This window comes from Tachyglossus aculeatus, chromosome 4, assembly GCF_015852505.1.
Source record: "Tachyglossus aculeatus isolate mTacAcu1 chromosome 4, mTacAcu1.pri, whole genome shotgun sequence".
Taxonomy (NCBI): Eukaryota; Metazoa; Chordata; class Mammalia; order Monotremata; family Tachyglossidae; genus Tachyglossus; species Tachyglossus aculeatus.
Genome location: NC_052069.1, coordinates 117,769,440 through 117,787,209, shown reverse-complemented (window position 1 = coordinate 117,787,209; position 17,770 = coordinate 117,769,440). Strand labels below are relative to the sequence as shown.

Here is a 17,770-nt window from a genome sequence, read left to right as displayed (position 1 = left end):
ATTTTAGCACTGGTCATTTTGGAGGGATTTGGAGAGTTTTCACAACTAATTCAGAACTCTGTTTTCTACCTAGGGTCTCGATTCCTCTGGAAGTCAAGAAAACAAGGGAAAAGTGCTCAAATGCTGTACAGACAACACTGCAAAAGATATTCAACAAAGGGCCTCCGATGCTGAGAACTGAAAACAGAAAGACGGCCCCAGGTGGTGAGCTGCCCAAAGACCTTCTTAGCCCCAGAGAGGCCTGTGTCTTGGCTCTAAGAACGATGATCCCATTTTCCAGAGCACATCTTGCGTCTGGCATGTTTTAGACTCTGCTGAAAGGATGTCATTTTAAAATGGGTACCATTTTGGTCATTTAGAAACATGAGGCAGCTTGAGATGGATGTTTCAATTTCCAAAAATCCAGCGGAGCGGCTTCTAAGCCCGTATATAAGAAACAATAAGCACTGGAGACAAACAGGAGAGCTCATGTTCCACTACTGACATTTCACCCTCAGCTCCCGCCCTACAAACATCCAAGTCTCCAGTTTAATGGGTCATAAGCTCCTTCCATTCCCATCTAACCTGAGTTTCTTCCCCACCTCCCTTTACCCTACTTTAGCTCACCATTACCTAAGGACGCTTAACCCGCACCCCTCTGATGCCCATCCCAACAGAGAACAGGATTCTCAAACGCCCAGTTCCATATCCTCTTAAGAGTTCAGCTGCATCAGATTTCCTTTGATCTATAATCCAGCAGTTTCTCGGCTTTTTCAGGCCCCCAAACCAGTCAATGCCACAAGGGGTGGGCTTCCCCCTCTCCCCTCCAAATCTGGGAAAAAAATATGCCCGTCCTATAAGTGCCAAAAAAGTTAATGCAGGGGATAGTCAAGTACAGGAGGCAGGCAGGTGCCTGGAGGGAAACTGTATTAGGCCACATGGGGTTTTTCCTATCAGCAATGACTCAGTTTAATTCCAGAAATATTTAAAACATTAAGGAGCCGCACCAGCATCTTGCTGTTCAGGTTCCACCCATCTCCGAGGCTCTGCCCCATCATTTGCTGCCGTATCCATTTGACGACTGGGTTGCCATGGCAGCAGAGCCCAGCCATTTCCAATGAAACCCGCCTACTCTTGGCAATTAGACACACAATGAGTGAAACCTTGGAGCTTCTGAGAAGAGCCCCTCAGGAATTGAGAACCGCAAAGCCACAGAGAGCACAGGCTCCAGAGAAACTGCTTTTTCTTCCCTCCCCCTTTCCACAGCAGATCAACTTCAAGACAAGGATACAAAGAAAATTTGGAATTATTCCAGAATAAACTTACAGAGGGACCCGTGAACAAACATATTCGTATGTGGGAAGCCAACTGAATCAAAATGTGGCAATTCAGGCACGTAAGCTCTTCCATAAAGGTTCGTTCACCATCCTGTGGAAAACTAGAATGGTATTTATTGGGTGCTCCCAGTGCTCAGAGCACTGTACTAAGTGCTTGGGAGAGTACAAAACCAGACAAATAAATGCCCATATTCCTTTACTAACCCACCAGAACAAGTGCCCTTAGTCCCCTGAAAGATTAAGAAGCCTGTCCCTTCCATTAGAAGTCCTTTTCTGCAGAGCTCCAAGCTAAATTATACCACTCCAATCAGTAAAGAAACAAGCCACCCAAGGTGAATTGTGCCTTCTGGATCTACTGGTTCACTCCTATCCCTAGTTCTCTGCCCCAGTCAAAACTCTCATAGTAGTCATAGTAGCAGTAGTAACAATAAATAATAATAATAATAGTTTTTATGGTATTTGTGAAGCACTATGTTTCAGGCACTGTACTAAGTGCTGAGGTACATACCAGCTAATCAGGTTGGACACAATCCATGTCCCACATGGGGCTCACAGTCTTACTCCCTATTTTACAGATAGGGGAACTGAGGCCCAGAGAGGTTATGTGATTTGCCCAAGGTCACACAGCAGACAAATGGCAGAGTGGCCATTAGCACCCAGATCCTCTGAGTCCCAAGCCCATGCACTTTCCCATACGCCACGCTGCTTCTCCCGGGTCTAATGTGTGGTTTCTCCCCTTCCCTGAAACCCCTACTCAGGTAGCTAAGACGACAAATGAAATCCGGAACCAGTACTTCAAAGTCCGATCCTCCTGCGAATATCCTCCTGCTCGGCGGAGCCAACTGCCCCGGTGGAACTTATCAGCGGTCCCCAAGGACATCGGCACCACGGGTTTGAAAGCCACCAGAATACGTTATTTATGGCAGAAACAATGTGAGACCATCCCTAGGATGGGGGAAGAGAGAATGTAGAAGCAGAGAAGGGAGCAGTACATTATTTAGGGGTTTTAAGGTGGGCATGGCAGGGGCGGGGGCAGCCTGCTGAGGCTCTAGGGCAGATGACCCCACAGTGGCCCTCAACTGCCAGACTCCTGACCTCTTCCCAAGGGCCAGATGATGAAAACGGACGGTCAAGGTTGGGGACGTGTCTGGTTTGAACGCTCTCTGGCTGGAGAGCCGATGGTGTGCCAACCGTAACTCCTGCCCTCCCCACGGGATGGATGCAGCGTGAGAGCCCAGCGACCTCGGCCCGGTGAGCCAACCCTTGATCTAAAAGAGCCCACTCGACCCCAAGGGGAGGGGGCCCGGCGGTTCAAAGAGGAGTTTAGTATTTGCTTTGCTGCCAACAGAACTGTTTTGCAGAGTTGTTGCATCCAAAGTCCCCCGACAAAGTGCAAGTTAGCAAAGGTTTCGTTCCCCTTGCCCGTACCAGACAAAAAACTCTTCTCTCTCCAGTCATCCCTTGCCACCCCCAAACTATTTTTCTTCGATGCTTGGGAAGCCGATGCCCAGGGTAATGGGCTCCCCGCCCGCTCGTTGAGAAGAAAGCTTCAGGTCGCCTATTGGTTTTAGCTAAATGCCCCACAATGTACTTAGTCTTTTCGACAGAAGAAGGGGCAAGTTACTTTCAGGAGACATCAACCGATGGTATTTATTGCACACTTACTGTGTGCAGAACCCTGTACGAAGTGCTTAGAAGAATACAATATCACAAACGGAGTTGGTCGAAACAAGCCCTGCCCACGAAGGGCTTACAGTCTAGAGCCTGAGTCATCAGCTCAGACTCATCTCTCGCCCCTGGCTCCCCTTTCATTCCACTCTATTTTTTAAGGTATTTGTTAAGCGCTTACAATGTGCCAGGCACTGTTCTAAGCAATGGGGTAGACACAAGCTGATCAGGTTGGACACAGTCCATGACCCAAATGGGGCTCACAGTTTTAATCCCCATTTCCCAAATGACGTAACCGAAGCACAGAGAAGTGAAGTGACTTGCCCAAGTTCACACAGCAGCAGACAAGTGGCAGAGCAGGATCAGATCCCAGATCCTCCTGACTCCCTGGCCGGGAATCTATCCACTAAGCTACTCTGCTTCACTTCCAGGGGAGGTCAGGGGGGTCGGTCGCTGCCAGGGTCAGGTGAGAAGAGTTTGACCTTCAGGGTACAGCATGACAACTCAGCTCCGCAGTCCCAGCCTTTGGCCTGAACTTCTAAAGCCCGGCCGGCTTCGACTCGGGCTTAATCCAGCACTGGCCGTTAAGCCCTTTGAGCACCGAGGATTTCTGGGGCCACATTTATGTGCCTCGAGGCTACTCGGCTTTTTACGGCAACTTCAATTCCTCCCCAGCCACACTGCGATGCAGACCCCCCAACACCCCGGTCCCCGTCAGGGCTTCCCCGCTCCGGTCTCCCATCCCAGGCTCCTAGTCAAGGAGGTGTTCCCAGACCCTGTTCCCCAAAAGTTACCTTTGGAAACTGCTCTGCAGGTCCCACCACCAGTAAGATGGTCGTTCTCTTTTCAGCAGACTCAATCCCTCTGTCTTGCTTTCCCGAGGGGCTTGGCGTCTGGCCTCCCGGTACGGGGAGATCTTGGGGGCCACGGGCTTCCTTATCCTCCCTCCCAGAGGGGCCTTGGCACTCAGCCCCGGAGAAGAAGCCGGACAGAAAACGCCCGAGCGTCTGCAGCATCGCCACTCTCTCTCCGGGCGCCCGGTCGGGAAAAACCTCTGCAGCGGGTGGTCGTTCGCCCCACAGAGAGGTGGGCCGGGCCCTACCGGGGGAGCCTGGTGAGGTCAGAGACTCCGCGGTCCGACACCGGGCCCGCTTCCTGCCGTTTCAGTACTGCTGCTCTAGTGGTGGTCGTGCCTAGCCTGAGAAGCAACTCCCTCGCCGTAAGAAAGCTCCCCGGGGCTCACTGCGAAGCTGCAGCTTCCACAATGGGAACCTCTTCTGGCAGGTAGAAGGGGAGGCCGGGCCTGGGGGCTAAGCTTTATGAGGAGGCGTTGACGGGACCAGACCCCTCCGGTGGCAAGAGCTGCTCAGACGCGCTCTCAATTAACCTGCTGTCCCCGGCTCAACTGATGAACCTCAAATCAGCCGAAGCTCTGAGCATCCAGTCTGCATTCTCACTGCAGCAGCGCCCGGCCAATCGCCTCTCCTGACATTAACATGTTCATTATTCAAACCGGCAGTATTCCTCCAATCACGAGAGCACGCAACCGGATGATCTCCTGCATGCAGTCCAGCAGTTCTGCAGAGGAGTGCCGATTGCGGCCTCCAGACGAGGACCCGGAAGCCAAAAACAAAATAGAATACAATCAATCGACGAGGGGGCACATATCGGCGGGGACGCCGGCTCACTGGAGTCAAACATGGATTCTAAGGTCGTATCTTTCCATGAATATGATCAAATCAAATTCTAATTCCTCCTTTGCGGTCCCTACCATCCTGGCATCTAGAATCCTTTCTGCTAGATGCCTCTCTCCATCATGGCACTGACGCCTCCGTGACCACTAGCAATGTCAATGGCTAACTGCCCTCTTGAATGTTGGGCACGGAGACTGATCCTGAAAGCAGCCGGATGCATCGCGGAGGCCGGAACCCGAGTCGAGGTAGCAGAGTGCTGTAGGTTTGAGGATCCTGGAATGTGGGGTGATGGAATCCAGGTCCCTAAAATCCTTCCTACTAAACTGAAAATATTTTCTATATCGTATAGCCCTCCCTGCTTCAGCAATCGGGCAGGTAGTCAGTTTCAAACACCTAGTTAAATCAAAGTATCTGGGGTCCAAAACTTGGAGAAAAAGAGTCTTAGTGTGAACAACTGAACTTGAAAATGCTACCCAAAGTTCTGGTACAATATCTTCTGTCCGCTCACCTCCTCTCAGTTGACTCAGCATCACTAGAATTGTTAAGTATGTGGCGGACATGTGAAATTGTTGGCGACGGTGATGTTTTGGGAACTAAGTAGCAACACTGAGCTGATAGATTGTGTTTTTCATTCACAGGCTTAAAACACTACTTCATTTCTGATTGGATTCCATTCCGTAACATTTCGTTTGACACTTGTGAATCCTTGGTTCCCTACTACTTTTCTTAAAAGCATCTGTGTCATTACTGTAGGAATATCCATTTTTGAATCGGGCCGTTGGAGTAAGCCCAGATAAAGATCATACGTTCCTTAAGGGCAGGGATCGTACCTCCTATATCTGCTGTACTCCCCCAAGCCCTTAGTACAGTGCTCTGGACAAAACAAGGACTCAGTATCATCGACGGATTTATCACCTTGTTGTTGGAGTGCAGTTGGATGTCGAACCAAACCACATAAAACAAAAATGCACAGGTTATGCCTCAATAGGCTGATTATTTGGGAAAGGAAAACCAACTTGGGAAAAGAACACCACCCCTCTAGACTGTAAATTTGTTGTGGGCGGGGACTCTGTCTACCAACTCTGATGTAGCATATGCTACCAAGCACTTGGTTCAGTGCTCTGCACACAGTAAGTGCTCAGTAAACACCACTGATGACCCAGAAGCCTAGAGTAAGCTTCAGTTTTGAATGCATTCAAAACAAGGGGAGTTCTCAGTGGTAAAGTCCTGGACAGATAATTGGACCTTATTATATAAAACTCTACCAAGTTGTGAAAACAGGACTAATATGTGCCCACAGAAGGCTGTAAGACAGTTCCTAAATTTGCTAGATCCCAGTTTAAAAGGTGGCTGAAATACCACATACATAAGACTTTACGATCATGAATGAAATGAAGCAGCAAGTTAATTCAAATGCACTTCAGTCTGGAGGCGACCGAGGGAAGCTCCAGCAATGGGTGGAAGATGTGTCACTAATACGCCTTTCTGCCAGGTGATTCAAGCAGTAATTAAGAGTGGCACCACCTGCCCCATTCAGGTGAAAAAGGTAAAATCCCCTAATCTATTTCCTTTTTAGGAAGTGAAAGTGGAAAGGCTGGCTTGGGAGAAAGCGTCCAGAGGGCCTGCCCTGTAGAAGATGGAAAGGTGAGTTGAGAAGTGGTTTTTTTGTTGTTGCTTTTTGCTTGTTTGTTTTAATGGTATTTGTTAAGCACTATATGTCAGGCACTGTTCTAAGGCTGGGGTAGATACAAGCTAGGATGGACACAGTCCCTGTTCCACATGGGGCTCAAAGTCTAAATCTCCATTTTACAGATGAGGTAACTGAGGCACAGAGAAGCAAGGTGACTTGCCCAGGGTCATACAGCACATACGTGGCAGAACTAGGATTAGAACCCAGGTCCTTCTGACTCCCAGGCCTAAATTCTATCCACTAGGCCACGCTGCTTCCCCTGGATGGCAGATGCCACCTAAATCTCTGATGGTCAGTATTTACTGATGGCAATGAACCAGTCTCAGGGGTGAAGGGTCAGGATGATTGTCCAAAAAAGATGAGAGAAGCCCAGAACTTGCTCAATTAACTGAAATGTGAAAGAATAACTAAGTCAGAGACACCCAGTAACCTCAGTCCTTGAAATTCTGATTTCCCCACCAGTTTAAAGTCAGTACCATCTTCTGATTTCAGCACAACAGTCGTCTCGCAGAATGGAGGAGGACTGAGGGAGAAGCTCTTTAGGCAAGCCAGGCCACCACTCTCCCAGGCCTTCTGAGAAGCAGCATGGCGTAGTGGATAGAGTATGGGCTTGGGAGCCAGCCACTTGTCTGTTGTATGACTTTGGGCAAGTCACTTCACTTCTCTGGGCCTCAGTTACCTCATCTGTAAAATGAGGACTGAGACTGCGAGCCCGAGGTGGGACAGAGACTGTGTCCAACCCTATTTGCTTGTATTCACCCTAGTACCTAGTACGGTGCCTGGCATAAAGTAAGGCTTAGCAAAAACGACAATTATTATTATTGTTATTATTCTGAATCACCCAGTGCCAAAGCAACCCACTCCCCAGCCGCTTGGTCCTGTTACTGAGAGCATTCAGGTAGGATGAGGAGGAGCAGATGGGTGGCAGAGCAGGGGGGCGAGGCATATCATGGCCAAATGGCCACTTGCAAGGGGCTTCCATTTATCAAGGCTTTTCGGCCCAGTCCATGGGCCTTTGATGAGGGGCAGTCAGTTGACCTGGGCCAAGGGCCGCCTGTTAGCCTTCCGTTACACTGTAGAGCTGACGTAGCTCATTTGGATGACAGCGCACATCTAAGAAGGAATCTCAGCTGCCCGACCACCTGCCTAGAGATTAGAGCCTTAAAGTCTTCCATGGATTAGATTCAAGAGAAGGCCCTAGCTAACAAAACAGCATATACCAGATGTGAATTTTACTAGAGGAAAAACTTGCAAGAGCGCACAAAGCACGAAGGACCAGTCAGAAAGAGATTCCACTTCCTGCTCCACTGTATCTGCTAGGGGTTGGGGGGGCAGAGAGGGCAGCACTAACTGTGCCATTATTACCATATATAAAAGGCAAGAACAGTGGCTCTATGGAAACCGGTGACTTTCACCCAAGGAGTCTACAATCTAGAGGGGGAGAGAGACATTAAGGTAAACTACAACTACAGGAAGTGGCAGAGTATAAGGAAATGTGCACAAGTGCTATGGGGCTGCAGGAAGGGTGGGGTGAGTATCAAAGTGCATAAAGGATACAGACCCAAGTGCATAGGTGATGTGGAAGAGAAGGCCCACAGGGTGGAGAAATGAGGTTAGTCAGCCGTTTCCTGGAGGAGATAGGATTTTAGTAGGGCTCTGAAGATGGGGAGAATGGGGGTCTGCTGACTTTGAAGGGGGAGGGAGTTTCAGGAAGGAGGATGTGAGCAAGGGGTCGAGAGTGAGAGGGGGCGGTGGGGGGACAGAGAAGGAGAGATGAGATCAAAATACAGTGGCAAGATCTGAGTACAGCAAAGTACACTGGTGTTAGAAGTGAAGCATGAGGGCTGGGTTGTAGTGGGAGAGGAGGACAATAGATGGGATGGAGAGGATTGAGCTCTGGACAGGATCTGGCTCTAGCAAACTCCTCAAATGCCACTCCTGCTATTACTCATACTCCTCCTACTACTACTTTAACTGGTTTCTGCTCATTTCCTCATCCAGTGGAGACTCTGCTCTGTTTCCCTGCAGTGTCCCCCCAATCACGAGATAGTAGTAGCAAATGGGAAGAATTGCTGCAGGCATCTATTGACCGTACTGTAATGACAGCACTCCCTTCCTCCCAATGCAAGGAGTCAGCAGGAATAGGAGCAGCTGCCATCTCTGGTTTCTCCCATGTGGCCCTGTAAAAGATACAGTGTGACTCATCCTATTTCCAAGCTTCCCTCAAAATATTAAGCCAAGAGGACAAGAGTTTGCCGCAGATGAGAAAGGTCTCCTTCGATGCCAGTGCTGTTCATTTATCAAAGTAAGCAAAAAGGGTGGAGTGTTTTAAGTTTGACTCATCTTTTTTTTTTTTAAAAAAAAAAAAAGGGCCAGTGAAATTCTCTACGTTTCAGGGATGAAATTTAAACCAGTTCCACCCAGAGACTTCAGCTGATGCTTCTTGCATTCTGCCCGGGGAACTATTATTGGCTCTAGACCAAGACTTCTGAGCTAATGCGCCTCGGTAAATCAGTGCGGTTGTTAGCAGCTCAATATACTGCTTAGCCACTACTTTCCCAGTTCTGTCTCTCCATCCAAAGGCATTTCTCAGTCACTTTTGCACTATTTTGAGTGAATAATGAAGTTGAGAGGGATAAGTCCATAGACTATGAAATAAGAGCCTCCAGGGCCAGAAGGCACAACCAGAGGCCAAATCTAGGGTCTGGGCAAATGAGGAGGTGGGACAAGGCCACAGGCTGAAGAAGACATTTTAAGTGTTAGGGAGAGAAGGTCACCCCAGTCTATAAAGGGGACAGCTAAATGGCAGGTTGGTATAGCCAGAGTGGCCCAGGCTCTGGGACAAGTCCCCCTGAGGGACAAGGACGGTGTCTAATTCCCACCTGAGTATTCTTTCCCAGTGCTCAGTAAAGTGCTCTGCACACACTAAGTGCTTAATATCAGTCAATGGTATTTACTGAGCACTGCCCTAAGCCTTTGGGAGAGTACAGTACAACAGAATTAGCAGACGCCAACCTCGCCCATAAGGGAGACAGACATTAATATGAGTAACTTATAATATATGAACATAATGTACATAATTTCCATGGGGTTGGGAGTGGGGTGAATATCCTATGTCCGAAGGTCACAGATCCAAATGCACAGTTGGCGAAGAAGGGAGGGCAAACAGGGAAAAAGACAGCTTAATCGGGGAAAGTATCTTGGAGGAGATGTGACCTTGATAATGCTTTGAAGATGGAGAGAGTGGTGGTCTGGCTTATATGGAAGGGGAGGGAGTTCCTGGCTAGGGGAAGGATGTGGGAAAGGGGTCGGCGGTGAGATAGATGTGATCGGGGAACAGTGAATAAGCTGGTGCTAGAGTAGCAGAGTGCGTACGCCACGCTGTACTACTACTAATAATAATAATAATGGCATTTATTAAGTGCTTACTATGCTCAAAGCACTGTTCTAAGTGCTGGGGAGGTTACACGGTGATCAGGTTGTCCCACAGGGGGGCTCACAGTCTTAATCCCCATTTTACAGATGAGGGAACTGAGGCCCAGAGAAGTTAAGTGACTTGCCTAAAGTCACACAGCTGACAGTTGGCAGAGCCTGGATTTGAACCCATGACCTCTGACTCCAAAGCCCGGGCTCTTTCCACTGAGCCACGCTGCTTCTCCATTACTCCAGGAGTCATTACTGTTACTACTATTACTACTACTACTACTAAGAAATGAAATAAATGCTCCTGCCCAGGTCTACATTTCTGAGCCCATATCAGCTGACTCCCTCAGGGTCAGTACAGCTGGACCACACAGGCCTAAAAGGTGACTACATCCTCTGCCGTGTTCTGATGGGGAGACAGAAACATCTCACACGCAGTTCCCAGTCATTTGTCACAAGAAAACCACTTTGGTTTCTGTCTAAATAATATGCATCCCTTTAAATAATAAATTATGGTACTTGTTAAGCGCTTACTAAGTGCCAAGCACTGTACTAAGCCCCTCAGTATAGCTACTCGGGTTGGACAAGGTCCCAGCCCCAACTGGGGCTCACAGTCAAAGTGGAGAGAGTAGGATTTAATCTCATTTTAAAGATGAGGAAATGGAGGCACCCGAGAGCAGGAGGGCGGGGAGTGGTTGGGACCCAGGTCCTCTAACTCCCAAACCCAGGCTTTTTCCGTTATGCTCCTTTCCCTTTTGGATTTCTTTCCCTTGTGTTAGGAAAGGAGAGGCAGTTGGCATTAACTCTATTCCTGACTTGGAAGGTTTTTTGTTTTTTTGTTTTGCAAATGGAACCTGTTAGGTGCTTACTACATGCCAGGCATTGTTCTAAGCACTGGGGTGGATACAAGGTAATCAGGTTGGGCACAGAATCCATGTCCTGCGTGGGGCTCACAGTCTTAATCCCCCTTTTAGAGATGAGGGAACTGAGGCTGAGTAGTGAAATGACTTGCCCAAGGTCGCACAGCAGACTGGCATTAAGAAACTAGGTCCTTCTAATCCTCAGGCCTTTGCTCTATCCGCTAGCCCACTCTCTGGGCTTTAGTTCTCACCTTCGCAAGTTGGAGGCAAACCCTGACTCCTAATACCCAGAGATCTGATGAAACCGAGACAGTCTGTATTTATTTTATGGTATATGTTAAGTGTCTGCTGTGTGAGGCACTGTACTAAGCACTGCGGTAGATACAAGTTAATCAGGTTGGACACAGTCCATGTCCCCCATGGGGCTCACAGTATTCATCCCCATTTTACAGATGAGATAACTGAGGTACAAGACTGGGGGCTGATGAGAAAGGTGTACATAGAGCATAAACTAAAGGCGACGCCCATTTTGAGGCAGTACTTCTAGTGCCCATCGTAACTGCAAGAGAAGAAAAGCTGCACAATTAGCTCATTCCCATTTGGCTTCAATTCCCCCAAACCTCAAAGTTCTTCACAATCAATACATCTGCAGCTTTTGAGAAAACCGCTCCACCTTAAGATCCCAATTAGGCGGTCAACCTGGAGCTTCTTGTTCAAAAATGTATTCTTCAAAATCAGAGTACAAGCCCAACCTTTCTATCGCTCATCTTGATATAGTTCCATTAGAATTAATAGAACTAGCCGTTAAAAGGGAGCATAAGGTAATTAAGCCCTAAAAGAGATGTAGGATTTAAAAAACACTCTCCCTTTCCTAATGCCCTATGATCACAGTCTAGTGGAAAGAGAATGGGATTGGGAGTCAGAAGACCTAGGTTTTCATCCCAGCTCTGCCGCTGGCCTGCAGTGTGACCTTGGACAAGTCATTTAACCACTCTGGGTCAATTTTCCCCCATCTAGAAAGTGGGGGAATGATACCACCTGCTCTTCCACCCTTTTAGTTTGTGAGCCACTTTTGGGCCTTAAGCTCATTTGTGGGCAGAGAATGTGCCTGTTTATTGTTATATCGTACTCTCCCAAGTGCTCAGTACAGTGCTCGGCACAGAGTAAGCACTCCATAAATACGACTGACGGACTGAGGGGGACTTTGACTGGATTACCTCACACCTACACCAGGGTTTAGCATTGTGCTTGTCAAACAGAATGTAATTCCATTTTTAAAAGAAAACGAGGCTTTACTCCAGGCCCATGGGAAACTAGGCGATGTACAGGACAGAGACTCAAATGACCCTGTCTCCTAAGAGCCAGCTATTCTTTCTGGGGCCTCAGGTCCCAAATTCAAATGGCCTGTTGGTTGCCTTGGATGCATAGGATGGCGGGTTCTGGGCAGCTCACCACAGCTCTAGACGCTGATTTTGAGACATCTGACAGTAAATGCAAAATGCTCTCCAGATCAAGCCTTCGAATTGGTAAGGTAAATTCCTTATTTGGGGAACAAAATTAGACAGAAAATACTACCTCAACTATCTCACTAGTCTGTAGAACTGCCTTGGTTACTACTAGCTCTAAAACTGGTAAGTTTTTTCAGGACTAACGCCTTCCTTAAAACCTCTGAAACAAAGACTTTCTCTTTCGGCAGAAATCGGCCATTTCCTTTTTCAATTTACTCCCTCTCAGGACCCTAAATAAATGGCACCCCACCCTCTGACTCACCAAGTAAAAGAACTTGGGCAACCTGGAACCCCATAATGGCTTTAGATATGCATTCAGGAGAAATGGTTAAGTGTCCAGGACCTAATTCTGCCCGAGGGCAAGAACGTCACAAAATATAGGCTGAAGATTTCAAAAGTACAATTGATTGAGCATACGAACACACGCCACGTTTCTCTGTCCTGGTACTAGGGGCCCAGGGGCTCTGAGGTGAGTAAACCCAGCTTTCCCTACAAATCCAGGAATCAGCTTTGAGTCAACAGGTGGTTACACCATTTACCTAGTTCAGGTCATGGCGAAGTCTTGGGACAGGACAGGTTAATGGTTCTCCAATCTTCCACCCCCACCACCGGATAGCCTTGAAACCTGACTTTTAGGAGCATTTCTTTTGCTACTGTGCAATCATAGTTTAAGCTTTTTAGCTTGGCTGGATCTCAAATTTTATGAAGTCATTCCATGGGACCATCATCATCTTCAAAATAACCCACTCCTTTCATTATCAATGTATTAAGTGAGAAAGTTTTCAGTGAATGTAAACGTCCGCTGCCAAACCCATGTAAAAAGTTTTCTTTTCTAGAAGCCGGAAACGATAAACAGGGTAGCAGAGTAATATTAATAATAAATAATGATGGTATTTGTTACGTACTTACTATGTGCCAGGCACTGTACTAAACGCCGGGGTGGACACAAGCAAATTGGGTTGGACAGTCCCTGTCCCATATGGGGCTCTCAGTCTTAATCCCCGTTTTACAGATGAGGGAATTTAGGCCCAGAGAAGTGAAGCGACTTGCCTGAGGTCCCACAGCAGACAAGTAGCAGAGCCAGGATTCGAACCCATGACTTTCTGATTCCCAGGCCTGTACTCTATCCACTGGACCACGCTGCTTCTCTGGGAGTCAGGGGTCATGGGTTCGAATCCCAGCTCCGCCACTTGTCAGCTGTGTGATCTTGGGCAAGCCACTTAACTTCTCTGTGCCTCAGTCACCTCATCTGTAAAATGGGGATTAAGACTGAGCCCCACGTGGGACAACCTGATGACCTCGTATTCCCCCCCCCAGCGCTTAGAACAGTGCTTCGCACATAGTAAGCGCTTAACAAATACCATCATTATTATTATTATAGTAGCAAAGCGTTTCACACCATGGGCTGGTTTACACCCTGAAAACAACTTTCTATTAAACAGTGGTAATGTGGACTGGGCTTGAGTTGCAGGTTGTCATCTCAAAATAGTCTACTCCCCGCATCACCTCCACTAGTTTGGGACTAGACGTTATTTACGCATTCAACCGCTTATTTGCTGTCAGCTGACCAGTCCCCTCTAACCTATACTTTTAAATCCTGCTTGTGGTTGGTCATAAGAACATGCCTTAAATGGGAAGCTTAATAAATGCTATAATTAGACCTGACATCAGTGAAGACAGTTCTCAAAATCTTCTTTTCTGAATCCGTCCTTCTCTGCACCCCCACCCCTTTGTCCCAGAATCAGCTCACTGGCATGCTTTTTCCACGGAATAATTTCCCTGGCTTGCTGCCATCGGTGTCTCTGCCCAATTCCATTTTAAGCAATTTTCCTTTCCTTTGAGTTTCCCAATCCCTCCTGCAAGAAAGAAGGGCCCTACAGCTTGTTGGTTTCTTTCTAAAGAAAACATTTCGTCCCAGCTGCTGTACAGAGACAAGGAGGGGACGGTGCGTGTGGAGTCACGAGGCCTGTACTCTAACCCACCACCGCTGATAAGAACGGCACAGCCCGGGCCAAGAGGGGGTCGCTAGCCTAAGCACAAACCAAACAGGTTTAGGAAATCGGTTCTGTTTGGCTCTTGGGTCTCACCCCGTGACAGGCCATCGACCATCCACTTATCAATCAGTCATATTTACTGAGCGCACACTATGTGCAGGGTGCTGTACTAAGCGCTGGGGAGGGCACAATACAACAGAGTTAGCAGACACGGTCCTCGCCCATGAGCATCACCGTGGGGATTTTTATCTGTGCCCAAAAATCTCTGTACCTGCTGTCTAATCTGACAGGGAGACCCTCCAGCTTTTTATGTAAACTCCCCAAATCATTACTTTACCACTTCAAAAGGAGGCAGTGTGGTTTTAAATGGTGATTCTCCAGACTGTCTTTTTTAAATGTACCAATGTACTTTCCTGTCATCTGGTGTGAGTGATCAACTGAAAGGGAAGCTTTTTTTTCCTCTAAAGCCTTTTACCCACACCCAGAGGTGCACAGAGCTGTATAGCCAGTGAAGACAAAACATCCCCTCTGTGGCCCTGATGTTTATTTACCAGGCCTCACTTTAATGTGAAACAGCACACCAGTGTACCTCCTTTGACAGCAGAAAGGCCCAAATGCAGACTTTTTTTTTTTTTTTTAAGTGGCCTGACATCACGCAATTCTAGTCCAGGTCCCTTTGGCTCAATTTCTCTCTTCAGCCCTGGAGGAGGAAACAATCTCGCGTGAGCAATGAGTTGGCAGCAACTCACAGTCACCCTTAGAACCGGCTGCCAAGGAAAATGGGATAGGATCAATGGTAGGTGTGCCATGGATAAACAGGACACAGTGACCCGACTGACGTCTTCGGATCGAATTTGGAAAGCGTAATTCCTTAGTTGCCACCGGGCATCTCGGATCGCCCTAGCCGTACCCACGCAAAGGACTTGTCCACCAAAGTATTAAGTCTGGGTGGCTCCTAGGCCAGCGGCCTGTTTCTGACGTCATGGATTGGGAAGGGAATGGCATTCCACGTGGCTTTAAGGAGCCTTCCGATCGCTACTGTTTTACGCTTCCAAATGTCCATTCTGGTGATTTCATCGAACCCGGGGCCAGAGGTCAATTTCCTCGGCCTGGATAATCACCGCTTAATAGTGGGGGGGGGGAGACACGACCCGGGCCAACCCAAGTCTCACTGGCTTTGGGCTGTTCGGAAGGTGTGCCTTGCCAACTCCGTTTGTATGGTAATAATGATAATAATGATGGCATTTATTAAGCGCTTACTATGTGCAAAGCACTGTTCTATCGCTTAGGACAGTGCTCCGCACACGGTAAGCCCTCCATGATTGATTGATTTTTGTGATCTGATACTGACAGGCCCTTTCCCGCAGGGTCCCTGGGTGCAGCCTGGACGTTTGCTAGCACATAATAATAATAATGATGGTATTTGTTAAGCGCTTACTATGTGCAAAGCACCGTTCTAAGCGCTGGGCACTGCCCTGACACTAAGCGACGACGACTTTTAGGCTGTGAGCCCACTGTTGGGTAGGGACTGTCTCTATATGTTGCCAATTTGTACTTCCCAAGCGCTTAGTACAGTGCTCTGCACACAGTAAGCACTCAATACGATTGATGATGATGATGGGGGCAGGGCACTGTGCTAAGCGTTGCGGTCGGGCTAGACTGTGTTCTGGACTGTGAGCCCGTTGTTGGGTCGGGATTGTCTCCATCGGTTGTCGAATTGAATTTTCCAAGTGCTTAGTACAGTGCTCGGCACGCAGGAAGCGCTCGATAAGTACGTTTGAATGAATGACGATGGCATTTATTAAGCGCTTACTATGTGCAAAGCACTGTTCTAAGCACTGGGGAGGTTACAAGGTGATCAGGTTGTCCCACGGGGGGCTCACAGTCTTAATCCCCATTTTACAGATGAGGCACAGAGAAGTTAAGTGACTTGCCCAAAGTCACACAGCTTGGCGGAGCAGGGGTTTGAACCCATGACCTCTGACTCCAGAGCCCGGGATCTTTCCACTGAGCCACGCCACACGACAGGATTTATTAAGCGCTTACTATGTGCCAAGCACTGTTCTAAGCGCTGATAGGAAGGGGTGTCAGTTCACGCGCCACCTGGGTCTGGGGGAGATTTAGGGGAGTCCCAAACTGTGCAATGGGCTGTGCTGAACGCTCGTCCGAGCAAGCGAGCATTCATTCATTCAATCGTATTTATTGAGTGCTTACTGTGTGCAGAGCACTGTACTAAGCGCTTGGGAAGGACAAGTTAGCAATATATAGAGACGGTCCCTACCCAACAGCGGGCAGCGGCGCTTAGGCGCTGAACGATGCGAACAAAAGGGAGGCGGGAGGAAGTCCGATCTTCTAGACTGGGAGCCCGCTGTTGCCGACTTCCCCAGCGCTTAGTCCAGTGCTCCGCACACGGGAAGCGCTCATTCATTCTTTCATTCAGTCAATCGTATTTCTTGAGCGCTTACTGTGTGCAGAGCACTGGACTAAGCGCTTGGGAAGTACAAGTTGGCAACACATAGAGACTGCCCCTACCCAACAGCGGGCTCACAGTCTAGAAGGGGGAAACAGACAACAGAGCAAAACATGTTAACAAAATAATAGAATAAACATTGTACAAATAAAATAGAGTAATAAATCTGTACAAACGTATATACAGGTGCTGTGGGGAGGGGAAGGAGGTAAGGTGGGGAAATGGGAATAAATAGGAGGGAATGAAGTTTTCCAGGGGCTCTTCTAGACTGTGAGCCTGCTGTTGGGTAGGGACTGTCTCTGTATGTTGCCAAACTGTACTTCCCAAGCGCTTAGTCCAGTGCTCTGCACACAGTCAGCGCTCAATAAATACGATTGAATGAATGAATGGGCTCGGCCCTACTGAGAGCTCACCTCCTCCAGGAGGCCTTCCCAGACTGAGCCCCCTCTTTCCTCTCCCCCTCCCCATTCATTCATTCAATCGTATTTATTGAGCGCTTACTGTGTGCAGAGCACTGGACTAAGCACTTAGCACTGTACTAAGTGCTTAGCACTGTCTAGAGGGAGAGACAGGCTGTAATATAAGTACAAATAGTCTTCTGGACTGTGAACCCACTGTTGGGTTGGGACCGTCTCTATATGTTGCCAACTTGTACTTCCCAAGCGCACACAGTAAGCGCTCAATAAGTGAGAAGCAGCGTGGCTCAGTGGAAAGAGCCTGGGCTTTGGAGTCAGAGGTCATGGGTTCGAATCCCGCCTCTGCCACATGTCTGCTGTGTGACCTTGGGCAAGTCGCTTCACTTCTCTGAGCCTCAGTGACCTCTTCTGTAAAATGGGGATGAAGACTGTGAGCCCCCCGTGGGACAACCTGATCACCTTGCATCCCCCCCAGCGCTTAGAACAGTGCTCTGCACACAGTAAGCGCTTAACAAATGCCATCATTATTATTATTATTATATAGAGACGGTCCCTACCCAACAGTGGGCTCACTCCCCGTCCCCGCCGCCTTACCTCCTTCCCCTCCCCACAGCACCTGTATATATGTTTGACTCTATTTTCAATCAATCAATCAATCGTATTTATTGAGCGCTTACTGTGTGCAGAGCACTGTACTAAGCGCTTGGGAAGTACAAGTCGGCAACATAGAG

General features: G+C 48.3%; 1 protein-coding gene and 1 long non-coding RNA gene across 5 annotated transcripts in view; one reads left to right on the top strand and one right to left on the bottom strand.

The window, feature by feature from the left end:
* The window catches only part of SLC25A25 (solute carrier family 25 member 25), a 36,975-nt gene that overhangs the window by 17,135 nt on the left and 2,070 nt on the right, over nt 1–17,770 (bottom strand). The window contains exon 1 of one of the 4 annotated variants that reach the window (XM_038744820.1): nt 3,779–4,385. The exons of 2 other annotated variants lie outside the window; for them this stretch is intronic. In XM_038744820.1, coding sequence (XP_038600748.1) covers nt 3,779–4,000 — 222 coding nt within the window. In that variant the 5' untranslated portion in view covers nt 4,001–4,385. Of the gene's footprint in view, nt 1–3,778; nt 4,386–17,770 lie in introns of those variants that run through there. One more of the 4 variants, XM_038744822.1, reaches the window with a different exon arrangement.
* LOC119926643 lies at nt 4,593–8,651 on the top strand. The gene is made up of 3 exons (XR_005450358.1): nt 4,593–4,923; nt 6,255–6,322; nt 8,498–8,651. It is a non-coding gene; the product is annotated as an uncharacterized LOC119926643 (long non-coding RNA).